The sequence below is a fragment of the Ambystoma mexicanum genome, chromosome 8 (assembly GCF_040938575.1).
Source record: "Ambystoma mexicanum isolate Mex_15411 chromosome 8, UKY_AmexF1_1, whole genome shotgun sequence".
In the NCBI taxonomy this organism is placed as follows: domain Eukaryota; kingdom Metazoa; phylum Chordata; class Amphibia; order Caudata; family Ambystomatidae; genus Ambystoma; species Ambystoma mexicanum.
This window is the reverse complement of record NC_090929.1, coordinates 751,244,802-751,271,233: the sequence shown is the minus strand read 5'-3', so window position 1 is coordinate 751,271,233 and position 26,432 is coordinate 751,244,802. Positions and strand designations below refer to the sequence as shown.

The window sequence follows — 26,432 nt, the reverse complement described above, 5'->3', positions numbered from 1 at the left end:
CTGCCCCCCCCTCCCAATTCTCCAAAATTAGATTAACGTTCTCGTTGAATTGCAGCTGTAGAAATGCCTGGCGATGAAAGGACATTGTACCACGGTGTGGCATCAAGGAGAATCTGGACAACAGGTGGGGCTTGATGGTGTGGGGGGGGGTGATTGTGTCCTCTTGAAGCCCCTCTGTAGAAACTGGGATGGGGAAGGCGCCTCTTGGCTCCATCTTTGACTGAAAGTAGACCTTCAGCAGTGAGTTCCAAAAACTGGAAGGGATTGGCTGCTTGAGTTAAAGACCAACACACTCCAAGGTCATACTTCCATTCTTGTGTTGCTGTATCTGTCTGCCGCGTTCAACCTTGTGTATCGTACCCTGCTGGCAGAGAGATTACGAACTTCAGCACATTGTTCAATAGCAGCAGATGACTGTGTACAATCTTTCCTGGCCAAACGCAGAGCATGGGTTTTCTTCAAGGATGCCCAGGCTGAAGAATGTATGGTGCTCATGCATTTCACCAACTCTCTTCAACATCTTTATTCTCCCGTTGTGTGTACATCTGGACAGTGTTACCATTATATTTGCTAACTACGCAGATGACACTAAAGTGTCTTCTCCCCCCTTATAGGGGACTATATCAAGGATTCCACCATCCTGGGCTCCACCAATTAACATTTTAAGACCTGGATGCAAGCTGACTAACTTGCTATTAACAGTTCTAAAACGGAACATATGGTTCTGGGTACAGCAACATAGCTATGTAAACTTAGCTTATAGTAAACATTCCTCAAAATTGATGGTTGTAGCATCCCTACTCAACGTGAGGTCAAAACCCTCCGTCACTCTGGACCATGAATTGACCATGCAGGGAAAAGTTGACTTCCGTCTATTTCTTGCTACCATTTGAAACTGCTTGCCCAGATGTGCCCCTTTCTCTCCTCCAGTAATTGTGCGGGCAATAATAGGTGTCAAATTGGACTATTGCTCTAGCCTATTGCTTGGTATCTCGAAACACGACCTTGCTCGCCTACGTGTTATACAAAACATTGTGGTACGCATTGTTGAGGGTCTTCACAGTACAGACCATGCCACTGCGGCTAGGCGGGCTTTACATTGGCTTCCCGTCGGCAGCAGAATCACCTTCAGTATGCTGTGCATAACACAAAAATGCCTCTTTGGGCATGATCTGAAATACTAGGCCATTTACATCTCTCGGCTGCCGGCCTGCAGAACTCCGATCTAACACCGGGATGCTGGAGGTACCTAGAGCCAGACTCTCGTAAGTGGGTCAGAGATCTTATGCACATGCTGGACCACGGATCTGGAATTCCCTCCCACTTCACCCGAGATCCTATCCCTCATTTGCTCTTCAAGAAAAGACTAAAAACTGTCCTGTTTAACTGATATTCCAGATATCTCCTCTCTGTACGCCTCACTTCGCCACCTCACTTCACCCTATCTGATGCCTCCCTTCTTGTTGCTTGTCTTGTCTAGTGCTTCTATGCCTCTGGGCCAGTGTTCATGCGCTTTATAAATTAAAATAAATATCCCCCTTCACGTGGTTACTCTTCCCCGGTAAAGACTTCATCTGTGCTTTGCTCTGGGCCTCATGCCCCTTCTGGTGGGATTAGCCCCCTAGTACCCACAGGGTCTTGGCCTTCACTCTCCAGTTGTTTGCGGGTCTCCCGGGAGCTTGGGCGGCTTCTCTGACTCGGCGGGACCTTCTCCGGTCTTCCGCCTTCCATACTTCTCCTCTGCAGTTCCACTGTGTTTTCTTTGCACTCCAGTGGCCTCGGTCACCGACGATGGGGGGAGGTCCTGGTCCAGTTTGGCCATCTCTTTACGGGTCTTTGCCCTTTTCTCACTAGACCGGCAAGACATTTCAAAATAAAATTGGTTTCTAAAGCCTAATTGGTTTGAGTGCAGGGCGGTTAAGAGAGTTTTAACCAACTGCCTTGCAATAGAAGGTAAACTGAATAGGGAGGAGTTAAGTTAATGTAGAACTACTACAAGAATACAATCTGGGAGAAAAAGGAGGGATACCATAAAGCCAAGTGCGTGGATCTCCTAGAGGCGGCAACTAGGAGAGACACCAAGACAGTTTGACCCCTGGCCTCTGATAAAAAGGGAACACATGACACTGGGTTCCATTGTCCGATCCCCTCCAGAGGATTGGCTTAACCACTTCCGTCGGCTGTAAAAGGAATGTTTGGTTAATGCATTTGTAACCATTGAGGTTCCAGAGAGGATTACACGTAATCAACCGCTGATGGATATTAACCTAGCAGAGGTAAAGAGTGCAATTGTAAATTCTAAGAGTGAGGAAGCCCCAGGTCCTGATAGGATTCCGGAAGACTTGATGGAGGAATCCGAAATCTGGGCACCAATTTTATTGAAATTGTTTGAGCAGTTAAATTAAACCAAGTTCCTAATTCTTGGCAAACAGCTGAAATAGTACCAACTTGCAAGGAAGGTGGCAGGGGAAAACCCTGCAACTAAAGGCCTATTTCATGCCACTGGAAAAATTGTTTGCGAAAGTGGTTTTAATGTAGTTGCAGGATTGGGTGAATTTATTAATCTCACCTTCACGTTTGTTTTAAACCGGGGACAAGCACGATTGGCCAATGTTTTCGTTTGTCCCTTGTTTTTACAAAAATACACAGCACCGAGGATGCTGGTCTATGCAGTATGTGGACCTCCAGGCTGCTTTTGATTGTCTCCCCAAAGAGCAGTTATGGCAGGTGTAATCTCAAAACAGGGGGTGCCTGTCGGTAACAGTAATTCGACAACTTTTATAAGTAATAGAGGTGGTGAGGTGGGGCCTTGCAGGTGAGATCAGAGTCTAGGGTGGACAGGGGCGTGCAGAAAGGATGTGTGCTTGCCCTGCTCCTGTTCTGCCTTTATACCAATTAGGTAATACTGGAGCTGATGAATGAGTGGTGGCAGGCTTGATACCCCAAGACTTGGCACCAACATCATTCCAGCGCTCTTCTTTGACGATGATGCCGTGTTGCTGTTAACACCACCTATGGGGATCAGGCTCTGGTTGGAGTGCTTCACCACCAAATGCTCTCAATTGGGTTTGACGTTAAATGAGAAAGAGACCAAAATAATGGTATTCAGGCCGAAGAAATCCAAATCCTGTGCATGTCAAATGGAAGTAGATGAGACTACTCTCGAGCAAGTAACCTATTAGGATAACTTGGGTGTAAGATTCACTGATACTGCGGTATAGTCCGCACAGTTGGGGAAAATCAGGGGTAATCTTGGAAAGAATAGGTGGTGGCCTTAGAACGTTTTTTCTTGACCATGGAGAAAGAGCTGGATCCCCAGCAATGAAGATTTACAAGATAGTCTGCCTCGATTGCCCTTTATGGAGCCGAACTACAGTAATTGTCACACATTGTGGAGAACACATTTCTTAAAATGTTACTGCGACTCCCAAGAAATGTTCCCAATGCCCCTTTGTTAATGAAGTGCAGACTTGAGCTGATCGCCTCACAGATAGTATGGAAACCAGTATTTTACTGCATCAGGCTTTGGATGTCTCCGGAGCTTGAAAGATACCGGGAGGCAATAACCAGTGTACTCGGCCACCCAGGAGGATGCACATTGCCATGCGTCAAACATGCAAGACACCAGCTGAGTGGACATGGATTTAAGTGGCATCTGGCAGAATCCTGAGTTATCTATCTAGCCGGACTAGAGGTGAAATCGGCCATTAGGCAGGCTAACCATGAATAATATCTTGTAAGCTCCTGTCTAAATCTAAAGCTAGGATTGGATTACTTGCACTTGAAAACCGAACAGACAGCAGAACAATATATCTAATAACTCCGGCCTACACATGTTTTATTTCTGGAGTTTAGAATTGGTACCCTCAAGACTGTGAAATTCACCAGTGGCTGGAAAGGACGTACTTCAGATGTGTGTCCTCTTTGTGACTCGGGGCTCAGATTCAGTTGTGCACATTTTGTTATTCTGCGAGAGCTATAGAGATTTGAGAAGTTAGTATTCATTGCCTTGGTTTAGGAAAGCCCATGTCACTCATGCTGTGGAAGCTGTTATTTTATGATAGTCGACTGAAATTGCAAATGATGAATATTTTGTGGCAAGATTTATATATCGAGCCTATTCATGCAGGAATTATTTGGCCATGCACATGAATTGAGTTTGCTTGTATTGATCTTTTTAAATCCTCTTCATGCAAGTTGTATGAGTTTTTAGAATTCGAATATTGTTTTAATGTGTGAAATATTGCCCCAGATGTCACTTAATATTTTCTGAAAGTTGATGTAATGAATTGTTTATGGTGAGGGCAAATTTGCTGAATAAAGCACAAAAGAGAAGAAAAAAGTCAAACATGGATAAGTGTTGTGTGTGGGGAGTGATGCATGTTGCTATTAAGTGTGGCAAAGATCCCACCGGGGGGCACTTTTGGGCTACGAGTAAAAAAGAAAAAAAAAACTTTATTTGGACTATTCTGAGGTCTAGCAGCCAGTATACAGTGGTAGAACTCTAAGGGCATGCAAGCCAGTTGGTCCTCTCCTTTTCTGGCTCTTTAGTGGAGTAGAACATACTCGGAGCAGAGCCATTGCCTGAATTTGCAGGCTCTTTCGTGTAGCAGGGACAATTCTGCAATTGTTTGGCCGTCCACATTCTAAGTGATTAACTGCCGCCACTAAATATAGCACTGTATGTGCAAGACCACTGACCCTTTCCTTACTTCCTTTTGTGTAGCGATACACAGCGTAAGGCACTCCTTGCTCGGTTTATTTGTCAAGTGTAGCAATGCCATTGATACTGTTCAAGGTGCAGAATACATTGTAAAATGTCCAGCAGCAAATTAGGGCACACTGTTTCATAAATGTCAAATGGCCTCAAGAATTCCACACCTTGATTAGGTAGGTTTGTGAATGTATGGTAAAAGACTGGATTGCAGTACGGCAGTCCCCGGTCTACTTCTCAACCTCCTGTCTGCTCCCTCCACCCCGACTCAGGTTTGCTTACTCTTCAGGCGGTTGAAAGACGGGTCTGGTGAAAGATAATCCCAACCGTCTATTTCTAGTCTGGAGTAGGAATGAGGACCTAACGCCACAGCCTTCTTTATCTCACCTCTGTGAATTATTCATTTCAACCTGATCTGATGTTCTCCAAGAAAATGATGGTTAAGTTGTACATTCTCTCTCCCTTGCACACATTTGTTCGTTTTCTCGTGTCCCTACTCCTCTCCCTTTCTCCGCTCTCCTCTCTCCTCTACTCCTTTTCTCTTCTGCCACCTTCTGCACTCCCAGTTTTCTCTCGCTCTCCAGCCTCTCCTTCCTCCTACTCACCCTTTCTCCCTGTCCTGCCTCACCCTACTCTCCCTGCCTCTCCCTATGTGTTCCTCAGATGTTCTCTCCCTTGCTCCCACTTTCCCTATTTATACCGGTCTCCAGTCTCTTCTACCCTCAATTCCGTTCTTTCACTTCCACTCACTATTTCATTCTATAGTTCATATCCTGCCATCTGTCTAGAACTCACTCCCACACCAGCCACTCTCTCATATGCTTGGTGCCACTCTCGCGTAAACGCAATACCTTACTTGCACTCTGTTCCATTGTCTCCAACATGTCCTCGGTACTCCGCTCCAACTTCTGGCCTCTGCTTAATCGGTCCTCTTCTTTTTTTTTTAATAAAGTATTTTATTGTTATTAACATAATACAGTGGTCATAATAACAAAGCAACAAGCAAACAAAAACAACTCCAGACTGTCATAGTCGTTCACAATCAGAAAAGGTACCCAGAACATCAACAGTTGAGCGATCATCTCATCACATGCAATAATGTATAGTATGGTACAAGCACAAAACACCCAGTGCACATTCCCCCGCCTGTACATGGGACACTCAGGCCACACCCTCCTCCCACCTGTCCCATATTTTCGACGCTTTGTTGGGACAGCCTCGCGCTGAGTAAATCCTACGCTCCATCATAGCGCATATGTCCATATCCAATTTCCATTGTTCCAGCGTTGGGGAGTCAGGGGCACCCCATTTCTGCGCTATATTGCGCTTAATCAGCCCCATCGCCGTGTGTAGGAGCAATCTTTCCCACTTATTAGCTTCTATCTCATCGGGCACGCCCAGAAGCAAAGCCCTTGGGTCCAGTGGTATGGTGCGAGTCAGAACTCGGGAGAGTTCCCTACAGCATGCGTTCCAAAAAGTTTGTATCTGGGGACACAGCCACAAAATGTGAATAAAGGTCCCCTCCCCATCCCCACACCGCAAACAGTTTGGGTTAGAAGCCCGTTTCCAGCCATATAGACGTGTCCTAGGGTAATAAACCCGGTGTAGTATTTTCAACTGCACTAGTCGAAGCCTAGAGGAAATGGCGATTTCCCGGGGATGCATAAGGACTTGTATCCAATCCTCAGGATCTATCACCCCCACATCTACTTCCCACTTTGCCTTTAGTTCATTCAATTCGGGGGTAGCAAAGGAGGATATAGCATTGTAAAGGATGGAAGTGCATTTGGTAGGGATATGCGCCGGAAGGATGTTACGCTCTATGGGGGTATAGTCCGGCAACTGTGTATCTGCTGTCAGGTAGGGTCTCAAAGCATGGGCGAGGCGAATGTAATGGTAATGTTCCGTATTCGGAATCTGGAATCGCAATTGTAGGTCATCAAATGAGGCCAAACACTCCTGTGTAAGCATATCCCCAATCCTGGCAATCCCCGTGTTCACCCACCTAGGCCACGGCTCCAACTTCTGGGTCTCAGCTAGGTTGTTGTTCCGCCAGAGGGGTTGTGCTCTAGTAGCTTTATTTTCCCACCCAATGAATCGGTGTGCCTGTCTCCAGACTGTGATCATATGCGTAGTGGTTGTGGGCGGAGAGGTTCTCGAGAGGGGCTGATAGAGGAGAAGCAGCGGGTTAGTGTTGCGCATAGTGGCTATCTCAGCCCGTATATGGGGCAGGTCTCGGTCCCCGTGGAGAAGGTCATTAACCACCACCAGTTGTGATGCCCAGTAATACGTTTGAAGGCGGGGAACTCCTATTCCTCCCTCCCAAATAGATCTTTGGAGTGTAGTTAACGCAATTCGTGACTGGCCTCCCCCCCATATGAGGTCTCTGAGAAGTGTCTCCACTTGGTGGAACTCCGAGTCGGGGACTTTAAGTGGGGCATTTTGAAGGACATAGAGGAATCTAGGAAGGGTCATCATTTTAAAAAGTGCCGCTCTTCCCATAAGTGTCAGGGGGAGGAGTTTCCAGTGCCGGACATCAATAATAAATCGGTCTGTGATTGGTCGGAGATTGTTCCTTATATAGCTTGTTAAATCCCCGGATATCCATATTCCCAGGTAACGAAACCCCTGTCGTTCCACCCGGTACGGGCAGTCCTGGGGGATTGCCTGTTCCCCACCCTTCACCGGAAAGAGGACTGATTTCCCCCAGTTGATTCTGAGTCCGCTGAGTTCCCCAAAGCGGACTGACATTTGCGTTACAATGGCAGAGGATGTTAGTGGGTCACCCAGGTACACAAGGAGGTCGTCCGCATACAGGGATGTACGATCCTCGTGTCCCTCCGGCCATCTGAATCCTCTCCAGGCGGTGTTTTGGCGAAGCCAAAGAGCTAATGGCTCGATAGCAAGGGCGAACAAAAGAGGGGACAATGGGCATCCCTGTCGCGTACCACGGCCCGGGGGAAGGTCCCAGAGGACCAGCCATTCACTCTCACTTCCGCCTTGATGTTAGCATAAAGTAGCTGCACCCAGCCTAAATAGGCCTCTCCGAACCCCATGCGGCGCATTATTTCCCAAAGGTAGTCCCATCGAATGGAGTCGTACGCCTTTTCAAAATCGATTGCCAACAAGGCCAAGGGTTCATTTATAATCGGGGATCTCTCCAATGCTAAATGGAGGCGGCGCAGATTCATCCGAGTCGATTTGCCAGGCATAAAACCACATTGATCCGGATGGATCAAGGAGGATGTGACTAATCGGTCCTCTTCTTGACCTCACCCGAACACACCTCATACATCCCTGGACACACAGGTTTTTTATATATCTGGACCTTCCTTGGTCATTTCCTCCTCTCCACTGGTTCCTGCTTGCACCTGACCTGTTGGGCAAAACGTAAAAATAAAAAAATAATAATAATTCCCTCTTCCATGAGCTTTGGTTTACAGTGGTCCATACTGTGAGATCGAAGGGTATTCTCACTCCTAACACCTCTGGATCCTCTTCTCAGGTGGCCAGGGGGAAGGCCATCATTTTTGGATCCTGACCCTAGGGGTGGAGAAGCGAGGGAGGATCATTTGGGTGGATCGACCTCAGAGATTGATAGTGGAACTTCACCCACAGACAGAGCATTGGGGCCTCATTAGAAGTCTGGCGGTAGCCTTGCTGGTAAAACTGGCATGCTACTGCCAAACTTCTGAAAATTTCTGGCGCCCGCAAATGGGCCTTAACTGAGTCATTACGGCCCTGACGGACCCAGTGATGGCCCTTTCGAACGGATTGTGTCCTTCCACAAAGCTGTGCTGCTTCGGAATTTTTTTTCAGCAGAAGGCGTCCTGTGTCGATGGCGTCGGGTCGATGTCCCTTGAAGGCCTCCGTTGAGGGTGACGTCACCGGATGTTATATATAGGACGCACAACGCCCGTAGCCTCGGTTCTGTTTTTTCCGCAAACTTGTTTGCTTCGAGAAATCGGCGCGCCTCGTGTGATCTTATTTGAAGAAAATGTCTTCATCTTCTACCCGTCCAACTCCGTGGTCTGGGTTCAAGAGATGCCGGGACTGTAAGTCCAAAATGACGATTATGGACCCACGCAGCATCTGCTTGTGGTGTCTGGGCGAAAGTCAGTCATGATACCGGCGACTGCTCGAAGTGCCAGTTGTTGACTGCCAAGGCCTTGCGGGAGCGTAAGGGGAAGTTACAGGTAGGTCTGGTTTCTAAACCTTGTAAATACCCAAAAACTATAGGCATTTCCACTGACAATTCGAGGGGTGACTCCGCGTCGGAAGGAATCCCGGGGATCTCGATCCCAGAGTGGGTCCCACCACTTGTCCTCCTAGTCTCGGCACTCCCGGAAGCGGCGTCACCGGTCTCCTTCTCTGTCTTCGTCTGATGATGGCTCAGCGAGGAAAGTGGCTTGTCCCATTAAATCCTTGACTCCTGAGTAATGGGAGGCATTCAGGGAGCAAATGTTGGCCTTCGCTTCGGGCCCGGACACTCAGCGCAATACACATCAGGAACCGCCGAGGTCCTGTTCGGACAAGGCCCTGGTGGAGCGCCAGAGACATGCCAAATCCAGGCCTCAGTCTTCGTCCCCAGCAAAACTGCAGGAATCTGGAAAGGGCTAGAGGTCGGTGCCGTGTCAGTCTAGCACGGCTGTCGGAGCTTTGCCTTCGATCCAGTCCTCAGAGCCTTCAGTGCCATTGTCGATGCCGAAGCCATCAGCACCCTTTATGCTTTTGGGGCAATATGGCCGGAATTCGCCAGTGGAGGCCCCTGGTACTGTGAATCCTCCAAGAAAGGCTTTATCCAAGACTGAGGCCTGTTGTGGACTCCAGGACCGCACCTGTTCTTAGGAAGGAGTTCTTTCAGTCTCTGCATGATATTTATGAGGAGAGATCAGATGAGGAGTTTGAGCCTGTTGAATCTCATGGGGCTCCTGACATGTTTTTTTTCCTGAAGGCATTCAGTTGGAGGAGTTGCGTCAGTTGTTGAGTGACGCCAGTGGCCTTGACACATCTCCTGAGGTGGAGTTTGGTAGGCCAGAGCTTGGGGCTCTTGCTGAATCCTCGGATAGGAGGTTGATGTCTAGATTTAGGTGGTCTGGTCCTCCAGTTGCATTCAATCAGTATGACCGGACTGATATTTTGGATCCGGGTCTGTCCACTGACCCAGTGTTGCCTTCATTTGGCATTGCAAAAAAGGGTGGCAGCTACTTGGCAGACCCCAGAGTCTCTTCCGGCGGTCAACAAGTCGTTGACTAAGAAATACCGCCCATCCGGTAGCAACCCCTGCTACCTATCCACTCACCCCACTCCGGAGAGTTTGGTGATTCAGGTGGCTATGGCCACCTCGAGGCAGGCGGTGTACCATACCATCCCTCCTGATGGGGACGACAAGTGCTTCGATGGTTGGGCACGCAAGGGATTTTTTGCTGGGAGTATGGCACTGAAGTCAGCCAACTCTACTTGTGCCTTAGCAAGATTTTCACACACTGGAATTCTCTTGCGGCTGAGCATATTCCCAAGGGGGGGGAAGAACGGGATGGGTTCCTTGCTTTTGTGCAGGATGGCAAGGATGCCATGTGTGAATCCCTTTAGTGTGGGTTGGACACGGTTGATGGTGTTAGCCGGTCCATGGCTGCGAGCACAGTGATACGCAGGTTTGCGTGGTTGCGGAAATCGGTTTTGCTCCAGATGTGCAAACCCGTCTTCCGAACTTGCTCTTTGATGGCACTCATTTTTTTTTTACAGCAAGGCTGACAAGATCCTTGAGAGGTTGCAGACCTCCAAAGCTGCTGCTAAATCTTTGGGTGCAGCTGTGCGTCAACCTCAGCCTTTTTGTCCTAGTGGACAACAGTGGGGGGAGTGAGGGAGGGAATTCATTTTGTTACTACTCTTCATTTGGTAGAACGAGAGGAGCCGCTAATCAAAGGGGTAACCGTATACCCGTGGTGGGCGGGAAACTAGAGGTGCCAAAGCCACCCAGGCAGCTGCCTCTTTGCCTTCAGGCACTGCCACAGCTGCTCCAAAACAGCTATGAGGCCATGTTCCATTATTTGCCGGTTGGGAGCAGACTGTCTTAGCATCTCGAAGAATGGCAAGCTATTACTTCAGATGCGTTGGTTCTGGATACAATAGCCTAAGGATACTGCCTTTCTTCCTTAAAGCGGCCTCACGACAATCCACTGGGGAATCTTTGAAGCTTCCGGATCCGCTCCTTATGCAGGAAATCTTGACCCTGCTGGAGAAAGGCACTATAGAACTGGTGCCTGTGACTGAGAGGAACAAGGGATGGCATTCCCCATATTTTGGTCACTCTTTCTCCGGTCCTCCGGGCCTTCGACTTCAGGATTGGTTGGTGTCTCTGGACCTACAGGATGCTTATTTTCATGTGCCGATGCATCCAAAAGCATAGAAAATACCTGAGGTTTGAGGCTGGCAACTCACTTTCAGTTTCGGCTCCTGCCATTTGGATCGGCCTCTGCCCTGAGGGTCTTCACCAAGCTCATGGTGGTGGTAGCGTATCACAAGAAGAAGGGGGTTCACGTCTACCCCTACCCGGACGACTGGCTGATCTGAGCGCATTCTCCCAAACAAGCCTTGGATCATCTCAGCCTCACCTGCCGCTCGCTTCACAAGCTGGGTTTCTCCCTAAATTTCAAGAAGTTGCATATGACACCTTCCCAACAGCACCAGTACATCGGGGCTGTGTTGGACACGTCCTTGGAAGTGCTCACCTCCCAAGGTGAGGGCTCATGGTCCACACACTTCAACTTGCCCAGAGTCTTTCAGCTTTCGAATTCTTAAGGTTGCTCGGCCTCATGACATCCTGAATTCTTGCGCCGGAGGCCAGACTGAGAATGAGATCCATTCAATGGGTTCTCAAGATGCAGTGGTCGCAATTCTCAGACAAGATGTCGGATCATGTTCAGATTCCTCTCTCGGTCTCGCGGGATCTTCTGTGGTGGGCCAGCGAAGGGAATCTGAGGAAGGGGAGCCGTTTTGGCAACTGTGGCCGGAGGTGACTGTGGTGACTGCTTCCCTCACAGGATGGGGAGCTCCTATCGAATATCTGATCGCCAGCGGTCGTTGGTCTGTGTCGGAGTCCAAACTACACATCAACCTGTTGGAGCTGAGGGCTATCATGCTGGCCCTGAAGGCTTTTCTGCCATCTGTGCATGGGCAGAGTGTCCTGATCATGACGGACAACACAGTGGCCATGCATTACATCAACAAAAAGGGGGGGGGGGTGGGTCACTCCCACTGTGCAGAGAGATGATGCAGCAAGGAATATCACTCTCGGCAGTTCATCTAGCGGAAGAGGAGAATGCAGCGGCGTACGCTCTGAGCAGGCAGAGCACAGTCTCCCACGAGTGGGAGTTGGCTCAGGAAGTCCTTCTGGAGAGCTTTGTCCTTTGGGGAACCCCTGAAGTCGATCTGTTTGTGACCAGTGCCAACCCAAGTGCGAGATATTTTGCTCCAGGGAATTTCCTCCCAGAGGAGACTTAGGCATTCGTCTTGGATTGGTCATTCCCACTTCTGTATGCGTTTCCTCCAGTCACCGTCATTCCTCGGGTGCTAAGGAGGTTGCAGAGGTTCAGATCCCACATGATCCTGATTGCTCCGGATTGGGCCAGGAGCCCGTGGTACCCAGACCTTCTAGAAATGTCCATCTGCCCTCGATGCGGTCTTCCCCACAGATAGGCTTTTTTTTTCTCTTCCCCCCCCTCTTCCCCCTCAAGGTTGAGCTATAAGGATTGGGACCTCCCGGATGACGTGATGGAGGTGTTGCTTTTGGTCAGGTGGCCAGAACACAAATTGGTGTAAGTTTTATGACTGGTGCAATCCTTTTCAGTGTTCCATTCCAATGGTTCGTTCTTTCTTGCTTTCTTTGGCCCGCAGGGGTCTTCAAGTGGGTACAATTAAAGGTTACCTGGCGGCGCTGTCTATTTTCAAGCGCTCGTCTGAAGAATGTTATTATTTTAAGAATCCTTTGATTTCCCAATTTCTAAAAGGGCTCACAAATGTGTTCCCGCAGTTTCAGGTGCAGGTTTGGGATCTTGATTTGGTCTTGATTCCTGATGGGTGCTCCACTTGAACCACTGCACTCTTGTCCTTTGAGACTGTTGTCTTTCAAGACTGTTTTCTTGGTTGCAGTTATTTCTGCTCGCAGAGTGACTGAATTGCAGGCACTTTCATCTAAGCCACCCTTTACTGTGTTCCACAAGGATAGGGTTGTACTGAGGGTCCGTCCGTCTGTCCTAACTAAGGTAGTGTCTCTGAGTTTCATCTGAGCCAGAAAGTGGTACTTCGGGCTTTCTATCTCCCCCCTACCCCCAAATCCTCCCTCCCACCCCCCCCCCCCCCCCCTCCCTCATCCTGTTAAGGAAGAGGAGAGACGAGAGACTTCATAGGTTGGACCCTAGTAGACCTTTGAACTTTTATATGTCTAGGATGTCCAGGGTCAGAGTAGACAACCATCTTTTTGTGGGATACACTGGACAACGATTGGGCCACGCTGTTACTAAATGGATCTTGTCCAGGTGGATTATCCTCACCATTACTGAATGTTACAGATTGGTGGGCAAGGACCCTCCAGAGGGTTTGAGAGCTCACTCCACTAGGGGCATGGCTACATCCACAGCCCTGCAGCGGGGAGTTCCTATTAAGAATATTTCTGACACAGCAACGTGGTCTTCCATCCACACCTTTGTCAAGCATTACTCTGGATACGCTCCATGGTCAGGATATGGCCTTTGGTAAAGCGGTGCTTTTATTCTGCCACCTGATCGGGTATTCTAAATGTTTCTACTGCCTTCATTCGCTGATGCTGCTTTGGCAGTCTGTCAAAGATATGGAATACGTTGGAGGACACACTCCATTCGAAGAACAAGTTACTTACCAACTGTTAACTTTCTTTCGACTGGATGTTCCTCCAACGTATTACACATCGCTCTACCAGCCTGTCCCTCTGAAGAATTTCCTATGCAATTGCAGCTTGCGTTCCCGCAAGGCAATGTGCAGTCAAGCAGTCGTTGTGTACGAGCATGTTGCACGTTATGGAGGAAAAAACATAAACTGAGGATATGGGCACCATGTGTCCTAAACATCCGGTGACGTCACCCTCGACTGAGGACATCGACCTAACGCCATCGACATAGGACGCCCTCTGCCAAAAACATTTCCGAGGCAACACAGCTGTGGACATTACATGTCAAAGATGTGGAATACGTTAGAGGAACAGCCAGTCGAAGGAACATTGCCAGTTGGTAAGTAACTTGTTCTTCGCAAGCACTGGAACAGAATGCTCCCATTGTGCATCCGACATGCACTGCTCGCACGGGCCGTAACAGCCGCCAGGCCAGTCCTGGTGGCCGCAATGGCAACCGTGAGCAGAACTCATAGTTTGCCGGTCTGGGAGCTACGGTACCGGCATGCTTACCGGTACTGTAGTTCCTGGACCGGCAAACTTATGAGGACATAGTAGCCCCCTTTCCATAATTTTTACCAAACTTACCTTTTATGGTTTGAACCCAACCTTTATGGGTTACTGCAAGACCTCGCCACTAATTTCCCTACATTTAACACTTAAAAGTACTGGGACGAGGAAGGGGAGACTAAGTGTAATGAACACTGCACCTTCATTTTATCACTCTGGTACAGACTAGTCGGGCATGTCCCCTTAATCATGGTAAGGCATGTCTAATTGGGCATCCACACCTGCGGCCTGTGAAGGGGCTGCAGGTGTATAAAGGGAGACCAGTGAAGAGGAGGAGCAACAGGGAGGCCTTTGTAGGAGAGACCAGGGACCCTTTCTGTGAGGAGGCAGCTTGGTGGGACCTGAAGTGTGACCAGGACGCCGACCGACAGACCCTAGGTGTGGGAGCCTCTGTGACGGAGATTGAGGAGCTGGAAGCTGCAAACTGACATGAGGACGCTGTCCGGGTCCACCCAGAAGCAACCAGGTTGCCGGCGCATGCAGATGTGAAACCGGCATGCGAGCGGGGCTCGTAGAGGTTGGAGCGCCAGCCTGGGAAGCCAGAGCAAGCAGCAAGAGCCGCCGCAGCAAGACACTGCAGACCAGCGAGTGTTTGGGAGAGGCACTCAGAAACTGGGGTGCTCCGGGCAGGCTGCGTACAACTCCTGAAGCGCCGTATGTATGAAAGCTTCAAAGCAAGAGGAGTTAAATATTGTATACTAAACTGAATGGAAGTTGAAAATGGCACTGAAACTATACTTATTGACTACCAAACTATTTTAAACAGTGCAAAAACACACAAATGGGATCTGGAATTTACTGAACCTAAAATTAAACCCATATTGAGCTGAAATATGAACTTTATAGGCAAAGCAAATAGCTAAGAAAGGCAAAAAAGAAAAATGCCCATATGAAGGCAACCTATGGGGAAAGGAACAAGTATGAATGATTTCAACCAAATGTGGGGAATGAACAAGATCACTTCCAAGTGAGTAAATGCAGTGTGGCAAGGCCAAAGACTAGCAAGAGGTGTAACACATGTTATGGCAGAGCCAAGAGGCTAATTGGGAGAAGCCAGTGGAGTGTAAATATTGCACATAAAACCAAGAGGCCAACACAGAGAAACTAAAGGAACGTGACTTTGTACACCAGGGCAAATGCAGAGAAACCTGTCTGGACTGAAGAGCCAAGGGGCCTTGGTTGCGCGACCTGTGAAGGGTGGTCTGACAACTGCGACTAGATCAGTGAGCCCTACATTGTGAAGACATGAAATCCACCAGGAAGGAGCAATGCGAGTGAACTGGTGATGCAAACCAGAAGGAGGGTCCGGTTGGAAGACCGAATCACACATTGGTTGCTACGTGAAGTCTTGGAGAAGGGAACCCTGAGACTTGATGAACTACAAATACTGTCTTGAGGACAGGGCCTCAGAACCCCTTTTGTTTGAACTGTATTGCTTTGAACTTGGGGGTGAAGGGATCTATGAGGAGTTTGTGTAACAGTATGAACTTGAACAAGGTACATCTTATTTTGGGAACTTGGGGTAGGTGAGCTAAAAAGTAAGCTGATAGCTGGAAGATGCTCAGAACTTTGTGTTGATCACCATGATTGACATCCCTACACACTGTTTAGCTTTAGTTGTGAGGGCAAGTACAGGTTTTGGACACAAGCAGACTGCTGACTCTAGCCTTGTTCAGGTAGGGAAATACCACCTTGGCATAGGGCAAGTTAGGCCTTCTACCATCCTGACATTTAATTTAATAAATATTTTCTGTTTAAATGTTTGTCTGTTGGCTGTACCTTGCTTCATGATGCCTCCACAATACTCCCTTGGCCCACCTCATTTTCCTTTGTAGACATTCATAGGGCTCCTGCGGCAGTCTGTTGGTCACTTGCGTCACCTTTCTGCTGTCCCAGAAAGTCTGCATCCTTAATCTAGAGGTGATTAGAGGAGCAAGACTTGCGTTAAGCTTTGGTGCCTCCGCTCGCAGAGCTTCCTGCTTGAGATGAGCTGCATCCTGCAAAAAGAATGTATCCAGATAAGAGGCTGAAAGGCCTGCTGAGAGACAGTGATCCAAGGTTACAGGTATGCTTCTGGCAAAATTAGGGGGTTCAGGGACTGGGCCCTCCCAACTCCCTCACCACTCCACCTCTGGGATGGGATCAGCTCCAGTATACGCCCTGTTAGACCACCTACCTGTGCTTGAGAGGATTCCCTATCCCTCCTCCTTTCCTCTCTCTCCCACTTATAGGGTCAAGTACCTGATCCTATCACAAATAGAGTAAAAAAACACAAATGCAAATGCTATCTGGGGAAAACCTGAGGGATAATGGTGGAGGGCTTGCAGAGGTACAAAAGGCAATTTAGTGTCTGCATCAGCACACTCCTTCTCAAAGTGCATTTATAGAGAAAACATACTGGTTTTGCCCTCCCTCTTCCATACACATGTCACGATAGGAGCGACAAGGGAGGTTGGGTTGAAAATCTGGATGAATACCTCATTTGAATGGTACAGGGGGGATAGCCAAGACCCTATTCATCATGTGGCCCAGGGAGTGTCAAGAAGTTGAGGAGAATCGTGAGGCAACTGGCCCACCATAGAGTAGGTCTGCATGTGCTTGACGAAAGTTGGGTTTACTGTCCATGTGTGCGTCTTAGCTTCTAGGTGTTTTGTGTGTTCATTGTAGCCCCTTGGTTACAGAAAAGCTGCACTGCTTCCTTTTTCCGGCCAACTGAACTTTACCTCATTAATTTGAGCCCTATGTTCTCGCTAGCCATTTTATCCAGGCCATGCGTTTTGGACAAACATGCTTTTTAAATGGATTGTGTCCTCCCACGTATTCCTCTTATGCTCATTCTCTCTCTCCAGCTGCTTCTCTAATATTTTTTGACAGGGGGCGCTGTGTGCTGTCTGGTCGAGTTGATGTCCCTTGAGGCCCTCCGTTCGATTGTCAACGTCATTAAGTCTATCACCAATCCCCATCGCATATGTATGTGGTGTCTTGGTACCAGTCACTGTGCCTCCAACTGTGGCTCCTGTCATGCGATGACTGAAAAGGCTCTCTGGGAGCATAAGGGTAAATTAGCAGTAGAGAGGTTGCCTTTGAATTCTCCTTAGAAGAGTTGAAAGAGAAAGACCGATGAGTAAACAAATCGAAACGGTTTCGATCGAGAAGTCGATCACGCCATTCTTAGTCTTTAAAGAAGGCAGAGAAACTGCGTCATACGTCACCTTTGACCTCCCGTGATTCCTCGGCTGAGGTAATCCAAGTGTCTAACTAGATCTGACTGCCCAGCGAAGTGGGATGCGTTTCGTAATGAGATGCTCAAAATCTTAGAGAATGCAGCCTCGACCCCCTGTGAAGGACAAGAAAGCCCACGCCCCTGTCGATCTGCAAAGAGACGACGAAGGGAAGTCTAAGACCCAATCTTCAAAACCGAGCCTTAAGCCGGTTTTGCATAGAGAAAGATCTTGATCTGACGAGAAATCGTTAAGGGCTTAGTCAGGAACCCAGCCCAGCGAGGGTTCCGTCAAAGAAACGGAAGTCGACTCCTTCACTGACAGTCGGCGTCAGGAGCCGTCGCCACTGACTAAGGCGATCCTGACTTCGAAGTCATTGTCGACAATGACTTTGAAATTGTCGAAGCCAGTGGCAGTCCAGTAAAGGGTTTTCAAACCTTTGCCTTAAAAATACTTTAGTCCATCAGCCATCTATAAAGAACAACAACCTTCTGATAACATTACTCCTTTTGGGTTACAATTCACCATCCCTAATGTGCCAGAAGAACTAATCTCTGTCCAGATCAAAGGACTTGTATGACAACTTTCAATCAGCCAGTGGGTTAGATACTGCTCGCGAGTTAGTTTGGCAAACCAGATCCTACTGAACATGCTGACTCCTCATATTGAGTAAGGTTAGAGTTTTTAGACTGGAGCAGGCGCTTACTCCTTCTTTTGAAAAAGATGACAGTTCCCAAAAAGATCCAATTTTGTTTCACACTGCATTACAGAAAAGGGTCTTCGCAAACTGGGAGACACCAGAAACTGTGGCTGCAATGATTAAACATTTTGCAAAAAAATACAGACCATCCAGCAGCGACCCAGAGTATTTGACTAAACATCAGACACCAGAAGGTTTGGTGGTTCAGGCTGCTACATCTACCACGCATGCAGCATAACCATCTATCCCTCCTTATTGGGATAAGAGAGTGGATGCCTGGGCGATATTTACTGCTGGCAGTATGGCATTAAAATCAACTAATGTAACGTGTCAAGGTTTGTTTACCCTGTGAGACTGTGTAGCTATGGCGGCTGACCACATCCCACAAGGAGAGGAAAGAGACTGCTTCCTGACAATCAATGATGGTAAGGAGGAAATGGGGCAAGGGGGCGATTTTGAGGAATTCCGGGTTTGCACCACATGTGCAAGCTAGACTACTCAATATGCCTATTGACGGCTTGAGGCTGTTTGGCAGCAAGGCGGATGAGAGTTTGGAAATGCTACAGACCTCAAAGGCGGCAGCTATATCCCCTAGCACCGCCATTAGACAGCCTCAATTTGAAGAGGAAGAGGGCAAGCCAGTCGGAGAATATTCCTTCGTGGTGGACAAGAGGGGTGCCAAGCCAACCTAAGCAGCAGCAGACCACGGTGGGAGGCAGACTTACTCAGCATCTGAGCGAATGGCGAGGCATTACTTGAGATGCTTGGGCACTGGAAACTGTAGCCTAAAGTTACTGCCTTGCTTTCCAAAAAAAGGCCTCTGGGTCATCCAGCGGGGAACAACTTTTTCAAAATTCCAGACCCGCTCCTTGAGTGCGAGATTTTGACCCTGCTAGAGAAAGGTACAATAGAACATGTACCTGTAGTGGAAAGGAACAAGAGTTGGTATTCCCCATACTTTCCGATTCCCAAGAAGGTTGGAGAATTGAGGCCCATCTTGGACGTAAGAATCTTGAACAAGTTCCTCAGGAAGGACAAGTTCTCAAGATGGTTACACTTTCCCAAATCCTTCAGGCTCTTCAACTCCAAGACTGCATGGTGTCATTGGACCTTCAGGATGCTTACATTCATGTGCCTATCCATCCGAATCAGAGAAAGTACCTGCGGTTCGCGGGTTGGCGGTTGTCCTCATCATTTTCGAGCTCTGCCATTCGTGCTGACCTCTGCCCGAGGGTTTTCACCAAGTTGATGGCGGTGTGGCAGCGAGTCTCGGGAGAGGGGTATTCACGTCTACCCCATCTGAATTACATTTCAGCATAACCTGCCACTCGTTCCAGGGCTTCTCCTTCAATTACAAGAAGTCCCACACATCTCAAAGACTCCAATTTATTGGAGCAGTCATGGATGCTTCCTTGGGGAAAGCCTCGCCACCCGAAGTGAAAGCTGAACACATTCTGTAGATGGTTACCAAATTCGAGTGTCCAGCATCTTCCGGCCTTCGATTTGCTGTGTTTTATTTATTTATTTATTTATTTATTTCCCTTCTCCAGAGGTTGCTTGTCTCATGGCATCCTGCATTTTCCATGTGCCAGAGGCTCGCCTGCGAATGAGATCCCTCCAATGGGCTCTCAGGACTCGATGGTCCCAGTTTTCAGGCAGACTGTCGGACCACCAAAGTTCCAAGTAGTATCTCTCGGGATCTTCTGTGGTGGGCTTGCAAGGACGATATTCTCAAGGGAGAATCTTTTTGGCAGCCATGGCCAGAGATGGCAGTTGTGATGGACGCTTTACTCACGGGTACAATCAGCGGTTGCTTTTCTCCATCAGAGTCCAAACTACACATTAACCTTTTTGGAGCTGAGGGCAATCAGACTAGTGCTGATGGCATTTCTGCCCTCTGTACGTGGAAAGAATGACCTGATAATGACGGACAACACAGTGGCCATGTCAACAAGAAAAATGGTGTAGGGCCACTACCACTGTCCAGAGAGGCAATGCAGCTGTGGTTCTGGGCAATTCAAGAAGGAATCTTCCTATCAGCAGTTCACCTAGCCAGAGAGGAGAATATGGCGGCGGACACTCTGAGCAGGCAGAGCAGTCTCCCACGAGTGGGAACTAGCTCAGGAAGTCCTTCAAGAGATCTTCACCCTTTGGAGAACCCCTCAAGTGAATCGGTTCGCAACCAGTGTGAACCGGAAATGCGAACTGTTTTGCTCCAGGGAATTTCCTCCAAGAGGAGCTCTATGGGATGGGTTTGTGGTGGACTGGGATATTCCACTCTTGTAACGCCTTTCCTCCAGTCCTGGTCATTCCTCATGTGATCAGGAGGTTGCGAGAGTTCGGGAAATCCATGATCCTAATTGCTCCGGATTGGGCCAGGAGGACGTGGTACTTTGCCCTCCAATCGTCTTCCAAAAATAGGATCTTCTCTCACAAGAGGAAGGTTGGGTTCTCCGTACAGAGGTCAAAAAAACCTTCACGCATGGTTTCTGAAAGGCTGAGATACAAGGATTGGGACCTTCCGGGTGAAGTAATGGAGATTTTGCTTTCAACCAGAAGCCCAGCAACAAAATCATATCGCTGCCTTTGACAACAAGTTCAGCAGCTGGTGCAGGGATAAGATTGAGGATCCCTTTCTATGTGATGCACCTACAGTACTTTCCTTTTTCTTACATTTGGCAAATCTGGGGTTCTAGATTTGAACAATTAAAATTTACCTGGCGGCGCAATCTATTTTCAAGTGCTCTGCAGAGGAGGATTCATATTTTTAAAGATTCCTCTCGTTGTTCAATTCCTAAAAGGCCTTACTAATGTATTTCCACCAGTTCCATTCAATGTCCCTGTATGGGATCTAAATCTGGTGTTCAGATTTTTTAACAGTTCCTTTTGAGCCTCTGCACTCATACCCTTTAAGACTTTTGACATTAAAAACTGTTTTGCTTATTGTAATAACCTCAGCCCACAGTGTAAGAGATATGCAGGCTCTTTCCTGTAAACCACCTCGTACAGTTTTCCACAAAGATGGTTATTCTCAAGGTGAAACTTTCTTTCTTACCTAATGTAGTTTCCGACTTCCACTTGTCGCAAACAAATTCATTTTCTGTCCACCTTCCCATCCGGGAAAGGAGGAGGAAAGATGACAGACTGGACCCTAAAAGGGCTATGTTTTTACATATCCAGAATGGCTAAATATAGTCAAAATGACCAATTATTCATTGACTATACTGGCCCCAAGTTGTGTCTAACTGTCAAACAATATCCAGATGGATCATCCTGGCTATTGGTGAATGCTACAGATTAGCTGGCAAGGACCCGCCGGAAGCCACACGCACATTCCACAAGGGGCATGGCAACCTCTGCTGCTCTTCAGAAATGTCCCAATCAAAGACATATGTTCAGCAGCCACTTGGTCGTCTGTTCACGCATTTGTGAGACAATACTGCCTGGATTCATCTGCCAGTCAAGGAGGACAATTTGCAAAAGCGGTCCTTCATTCGGTCCATGATTAGAACAAAATGTAATTTGTACTCCCACCACCAAATTATTACTGCTTTGGGAGCCTATCATAAGATGAGGAATACATGGGAGGACAAAATCCATTCGAAGAACAAGTTACTTACCCCTCATGTTCTTTTGATTGTATGTTCCTCCCACATATTTCTAATCTCCCCTCCCAGCCTACCCCACCATACAATTTACGTGTTCTTAGACTTTACGCTTTGTTTGAGCCTACGTCTATGGTACACATGGTAATTCCTCTTCGAGGGGGGAACAGAACTGAAGCCAACCGGTGCTGTGTGTGCGCGCTACTTATACTATGACGTGAACAGTCGAACGGAGGACCTCGATGGACATCGACGAGTCGGCACACAGCGCCCCCTGTCGGGGGGGGGGGGGGGGGGGGGGCAGGAGAGGGGGGGATTTGTAGGAAATTCTAAAGCAGTTGGTGAGAAAATTATCAGATGAGGAATATTTGGGAGGAACCTACAATCGAATGAATGTTACCATGGTCAGTAACTTGTTCTTATCTGGGCTCAAAGGAGCATCAGCAGAGCAGCTATTTACAAAACCTGATTCACCACCCCTCTTATTCCCAAGGGCATTCAACCTAACAGTGCTTTGAGGTCATACCAATGATACATAAGGCGCTATATAAATGCCAAGTAACATAACCTCACCCATTAAAGTCTGAATTTAAATGCAACATTGCAAGAACGGCATGAATCATTGGAAGATTACCAAATGCTAAATTATGCTATACCCATTTTGCCAAATATCTCCCTCTGCCAAACTAGCAATGCAACATACCAAATGAATATCCTTTTGGTATTATTTTTTTTTATTTTTATATAACGTGCCTAATACCATTCCGGAGTACGGTTTCTCCGCGGATCCAGGATTCAAACCTCTTGCACTGCGTGATTTTGCCTCCAAGACCAGCACGTTGCCCCTGTGCTATCCTCTGTTCACATCCTCCTGTCCGAGTTCACATCCTCTGTATGTATTTGAGCAGTGAAATATGATTATCTTGTTTTTAGATGTGCAGTAATCATTTTGAAATTCTGCTTTAATTAACCTGGTCAGTTGCAGTATAATGCTTCTAACCAATTGGTGGCTTTTCATATTTCTTTTTAAGCCTCAGGGAGGGGAGTCTGCGTTTCCACCTGGTAGCCAGTACCCATACCCTACTGGTGCTGCAGGAATGCCACCAATGGCCGGAGGTGCATATCCACCAAACGCTAGTGGAGGTGTTCCAGGGGCCGGAGGATACCCTGCATTTGGAGGTTACCCACCTGGAGGAATGCCAGCTTTTCCAGGAGGTAAAGGAAATTTGTGTACTTGGTCCTTTTCTATTATGATTTCGTGCCATTGTTTTTCTTCTGAATCAGTATGGATGTGTGCTTCTGAAAGAAAAGTTAATTGTATCTTATCTTAAGCACTTATTCTCTGTAAATATGAACACAAAGGCTGTAGCAATTTATATGGGTACTATGCTTTAAAACATTCCTAACAATAGATTTGTGTTTCACTTATTCTAGCTTTCTTTAATTGGAAAAACTTTGAAACCTTTTAATAGTATCCCCAATGCTTGGTCAATCTCCATGTTGCATTAAAAGGGACGTTTAAAAAAAAAAAAAATGCAAAGCAGAATAACACAGTTTTTATAAACAGTGATACACCAATCATTATACCGGCTTCCATAGTAGGGAAAAAATGAGGAGAAAAGTGTGGAAGGAAAAGAAGGGTGTGGAAGTGAAACGAGGAATACTGAAAGGGGAAGCGAAATAACGATCTGCTTGGAGAACTCCATACACTCATTCCCATCAATGTTATTCAAATGCTAAAACAAAACCATCCCCTCGCCACACACCAAAAATCCTCAGCAAAACGCAGCACAAAGACAAAAGGTCTCTCTAAAATGTCAGTACTTAAGAATGTGGTATTCGTATTCCAATCTTCTTGCACCACTTTCTTGCCATTGTGTAGCATACAGAAGAGGTTATCCCTAGCGTGAGTTATTTTTAAATGTTTCTCATGCCCTGGTAGGTAAAACAGTGTGAAAAATGTCCAATGTGAAAAAAATAATTAAGTGCATAAGGCGAAAGACACCACTGAGAGACTGTTGTGATGCATTACAAAACATTATGATAGACTCACCCAAGACATTGTGTTTTTTTTTTTAGTTGCAATGACATCCTGTATCTCACACACACACACATTCCTCTTATGCTACAATGTCCCCTGGCACACCGGATGCCAATCATGGGCAGGGAGGAAATGTCGAGTAAAACCCTGAGTAAAGCTACGGGGGGGGGTCATGCAGGGAGAGGGAGCCTGCAGTGGAACCTGTACTGATCCTCTGCGTGAATGGAGCATCTGCCCAACTGCCTCTGGCCACTGACTGTGATAAAGAGGGCGATTCAGTGGTGCTCTCTTCCAAGCCTCCCTGCAATTACAGTTTGCATGTGGGGGCACCACTACAGCCTTCAGGAATCACTTGTGGCCCTGTTTAGTCTGCTCACTCCATGATAGATCTTGCAAGCCCTTTTCCGGAAGACCCTGTATCCACTGTTAAGTTGTCCACTCCTGGAGGGGGGGGTCTTGACTCTGTGGCCACTGCCGATCTATTGGATACCCTGGCTAATGGATGTGCGAGGATCTCTGTGGGCATCTTGAAGCTGACGGGAGGGCATGCCTTGTTGGCCTCACTTGTGACACCACCCCTGGTCTCTTCACCGCATTGGCCCCCTATCCATCCTTCTGCCCCCAATCTTGACTTCTCAGCCCTGCAGATGTCATTGGCTCTCCCTGAGGCTCACTCCCCTCTTTCTCATGAGCTCAAGTCTTTGGTCTCTGCCGGAGTGGACCCAGAGGGTCTGGGGCTGGGAGAGAGGTCCAGCCTTCCATCCAGCATAGGCAGTGAGCCCATGTCTGATGCTCTCTTGGGGGGCCAGCTCCTTCCTTTGTCTAAGCCCTCTCTGGGCTCTTAGCCCCTCCCCTCTAAAGGGCAAAATTGTCCACCAGCCCCATCGTCCACAGCACTTGCCAATTTGCCTAGTTCCTGTCGCCACCTACTCTGAGGGGCCGAGATTAAAAACCTCCTATTTGTGTTGAGCAAGGGGGTGCTGGGGGCAAGGAGCTGCTGGGAGGGTTGGAAGGGACTGAGCCAGGGGGGCCGAATCTGAACTCTGACAAAGGGGTATACCCCTCTCAGCCCTGTCCGTCCCCTGTTTCTGTGGTTAGGATTATTCCATCTTTGAGGAGTCAACCAGGGCTAGTTCCCCCCCCCCCCTCCCCCACTGCCACCATCACAGAGGGAGACCCTAGGGACCCTAAGCCACAAGAGGGGGGGGGGTCAAGCCCCCACCATCGTGGTTCCCCATTGGGAGTTCACAGGACAATATGTGCCTGGTGGGGAGGGGGGGGGAATGCTTCAATCCCCGGTCGAGGGGGACTTTTGTCTAGACACCACACACCTGAAGGCTGTAGCAGCTCCATTGTTTCTTCATGGTGTCTCAAAACTATGGTCTGCCACTAGAGAACCAAGGGACACCCTCCGGAACACATGCCTTTGTTGGGTGCGGGCTGTGGGGGAATGTGGGTTTGCGTCCGGGGGCTCTGTTGAACTGCACTAGATTGTTCAAACTTGCAGCCAATATGGATATTGCTAAAGTGGTCTTTGGGGATGTCGACATGGCAAGGGACGTCACGGAAAGATAATGGCAACGGGCGAACAAGGAAAAGTGGTATTATCATGTCCCTGCCCCTGTGTGCCCCTTAAGAGACTACTCTACTAACAGTCCCCACTCAGGGGCAAACCTGACTGCCTTGGGACAGAGGCGTTACGGTTGTTACCAGAAACGGGGGGGATCGGTGGTTCCCTTTTACTGGCTCATAGCTCGGGTCTGGTTTTTCTCATGAGTTTGCTGTTTCGTTCACTGATATGTTTATTGTAACTATGCGCAAGTATTTTTTTTTTTTTAATGATGTGCTTTGATTGCATTTTTGGCTGAATAAAGTTGATATGACTGACTTATATTTATTATATTTACACCAGAATCACTTTAAATACCTCAGACGTTTACGGTAGAACACTTAGGAATACTAGAGAATACACTTCAAAGGGCACTTTGACTTTTGTGTTTGTTTGCATTTACATTTGTAGCAATGTTGTAAGGTGAAAAGACCAGATTATCGTATTATCGGTATTTGCGCACTCATGCGGTTTTCAATGGGTTATACCAGTGGTCTTCAAACTTTTTTGGCCAGGGCCCCCCTGAGCAAAATTTGGGCAGGTCGGGACCCCCCAGAAATGCCAAATGGACAGTATATATTGCGCGCCGTCACCTGCTCCCATCAAAGTCGCTGGGCTCCCTCATCCCACTCCTACCCAGTCGCTGGTCTCTCCCCACCCCATCACACACCCAGGGCTCTCCCCACTCTGCTCCCATCACTATCCCATGGTTCCCGCCCATTGTGCTCCCACCATAGTCCCTCGGTTCCCCCATCCCGTTCCCAACACAGTCTGAGGGCCAGTGGCGGCTGGTGAATCTTTTTTAAGTGGAGGGGCATTAAGGGGAGGTTCGGGGGGGTTTCCCCCTGTGAATTTTTTTTTAAATAATAGGTTAAAATGTTGCATTGTAGAGCATACTTTTAACAAAAAATGGGTAAATAGCCAAACAGTTTGCAATTGTTGCTGGGAGTCCAGGGGGCAGGCATTGATATTTTATTTCTATCGCGCTCGTACACAAGTGTTTCAGAGCGTGACAAGGCAAGGGAGGGGAACAGAGGAGAATAAAACGG

General features: G+C 48.0%; 1 protein-coding gene across 2 annotated transcripts in view; it reads left to right on the top strand.

Annotated features, from left to right (window-relative positions):
• ANXA7 (annexin A7) overlaps positions 1–26,432 on the top strand; it is an 835,753-nt gene that overhangs the window by 63,829 nt on the left and 745,492 nt on the right. For both annotated transcript variants that reach the window (XR_011268601.1, XM_069610574.1), the window contains exon 3: positions 22,765–22,948. Coding sequence is in view for 1 of the 2 variants with exons in the window: in XM_069610574.1 (XP_069466675.1) it covers positions 22,765–22,948 (184 nt within the window). In the remaining variant the exon portion in view is untranslated. The remainder of the gene's footprint in view (positions 1–22,764; positions 22,949–26,432) is intronic.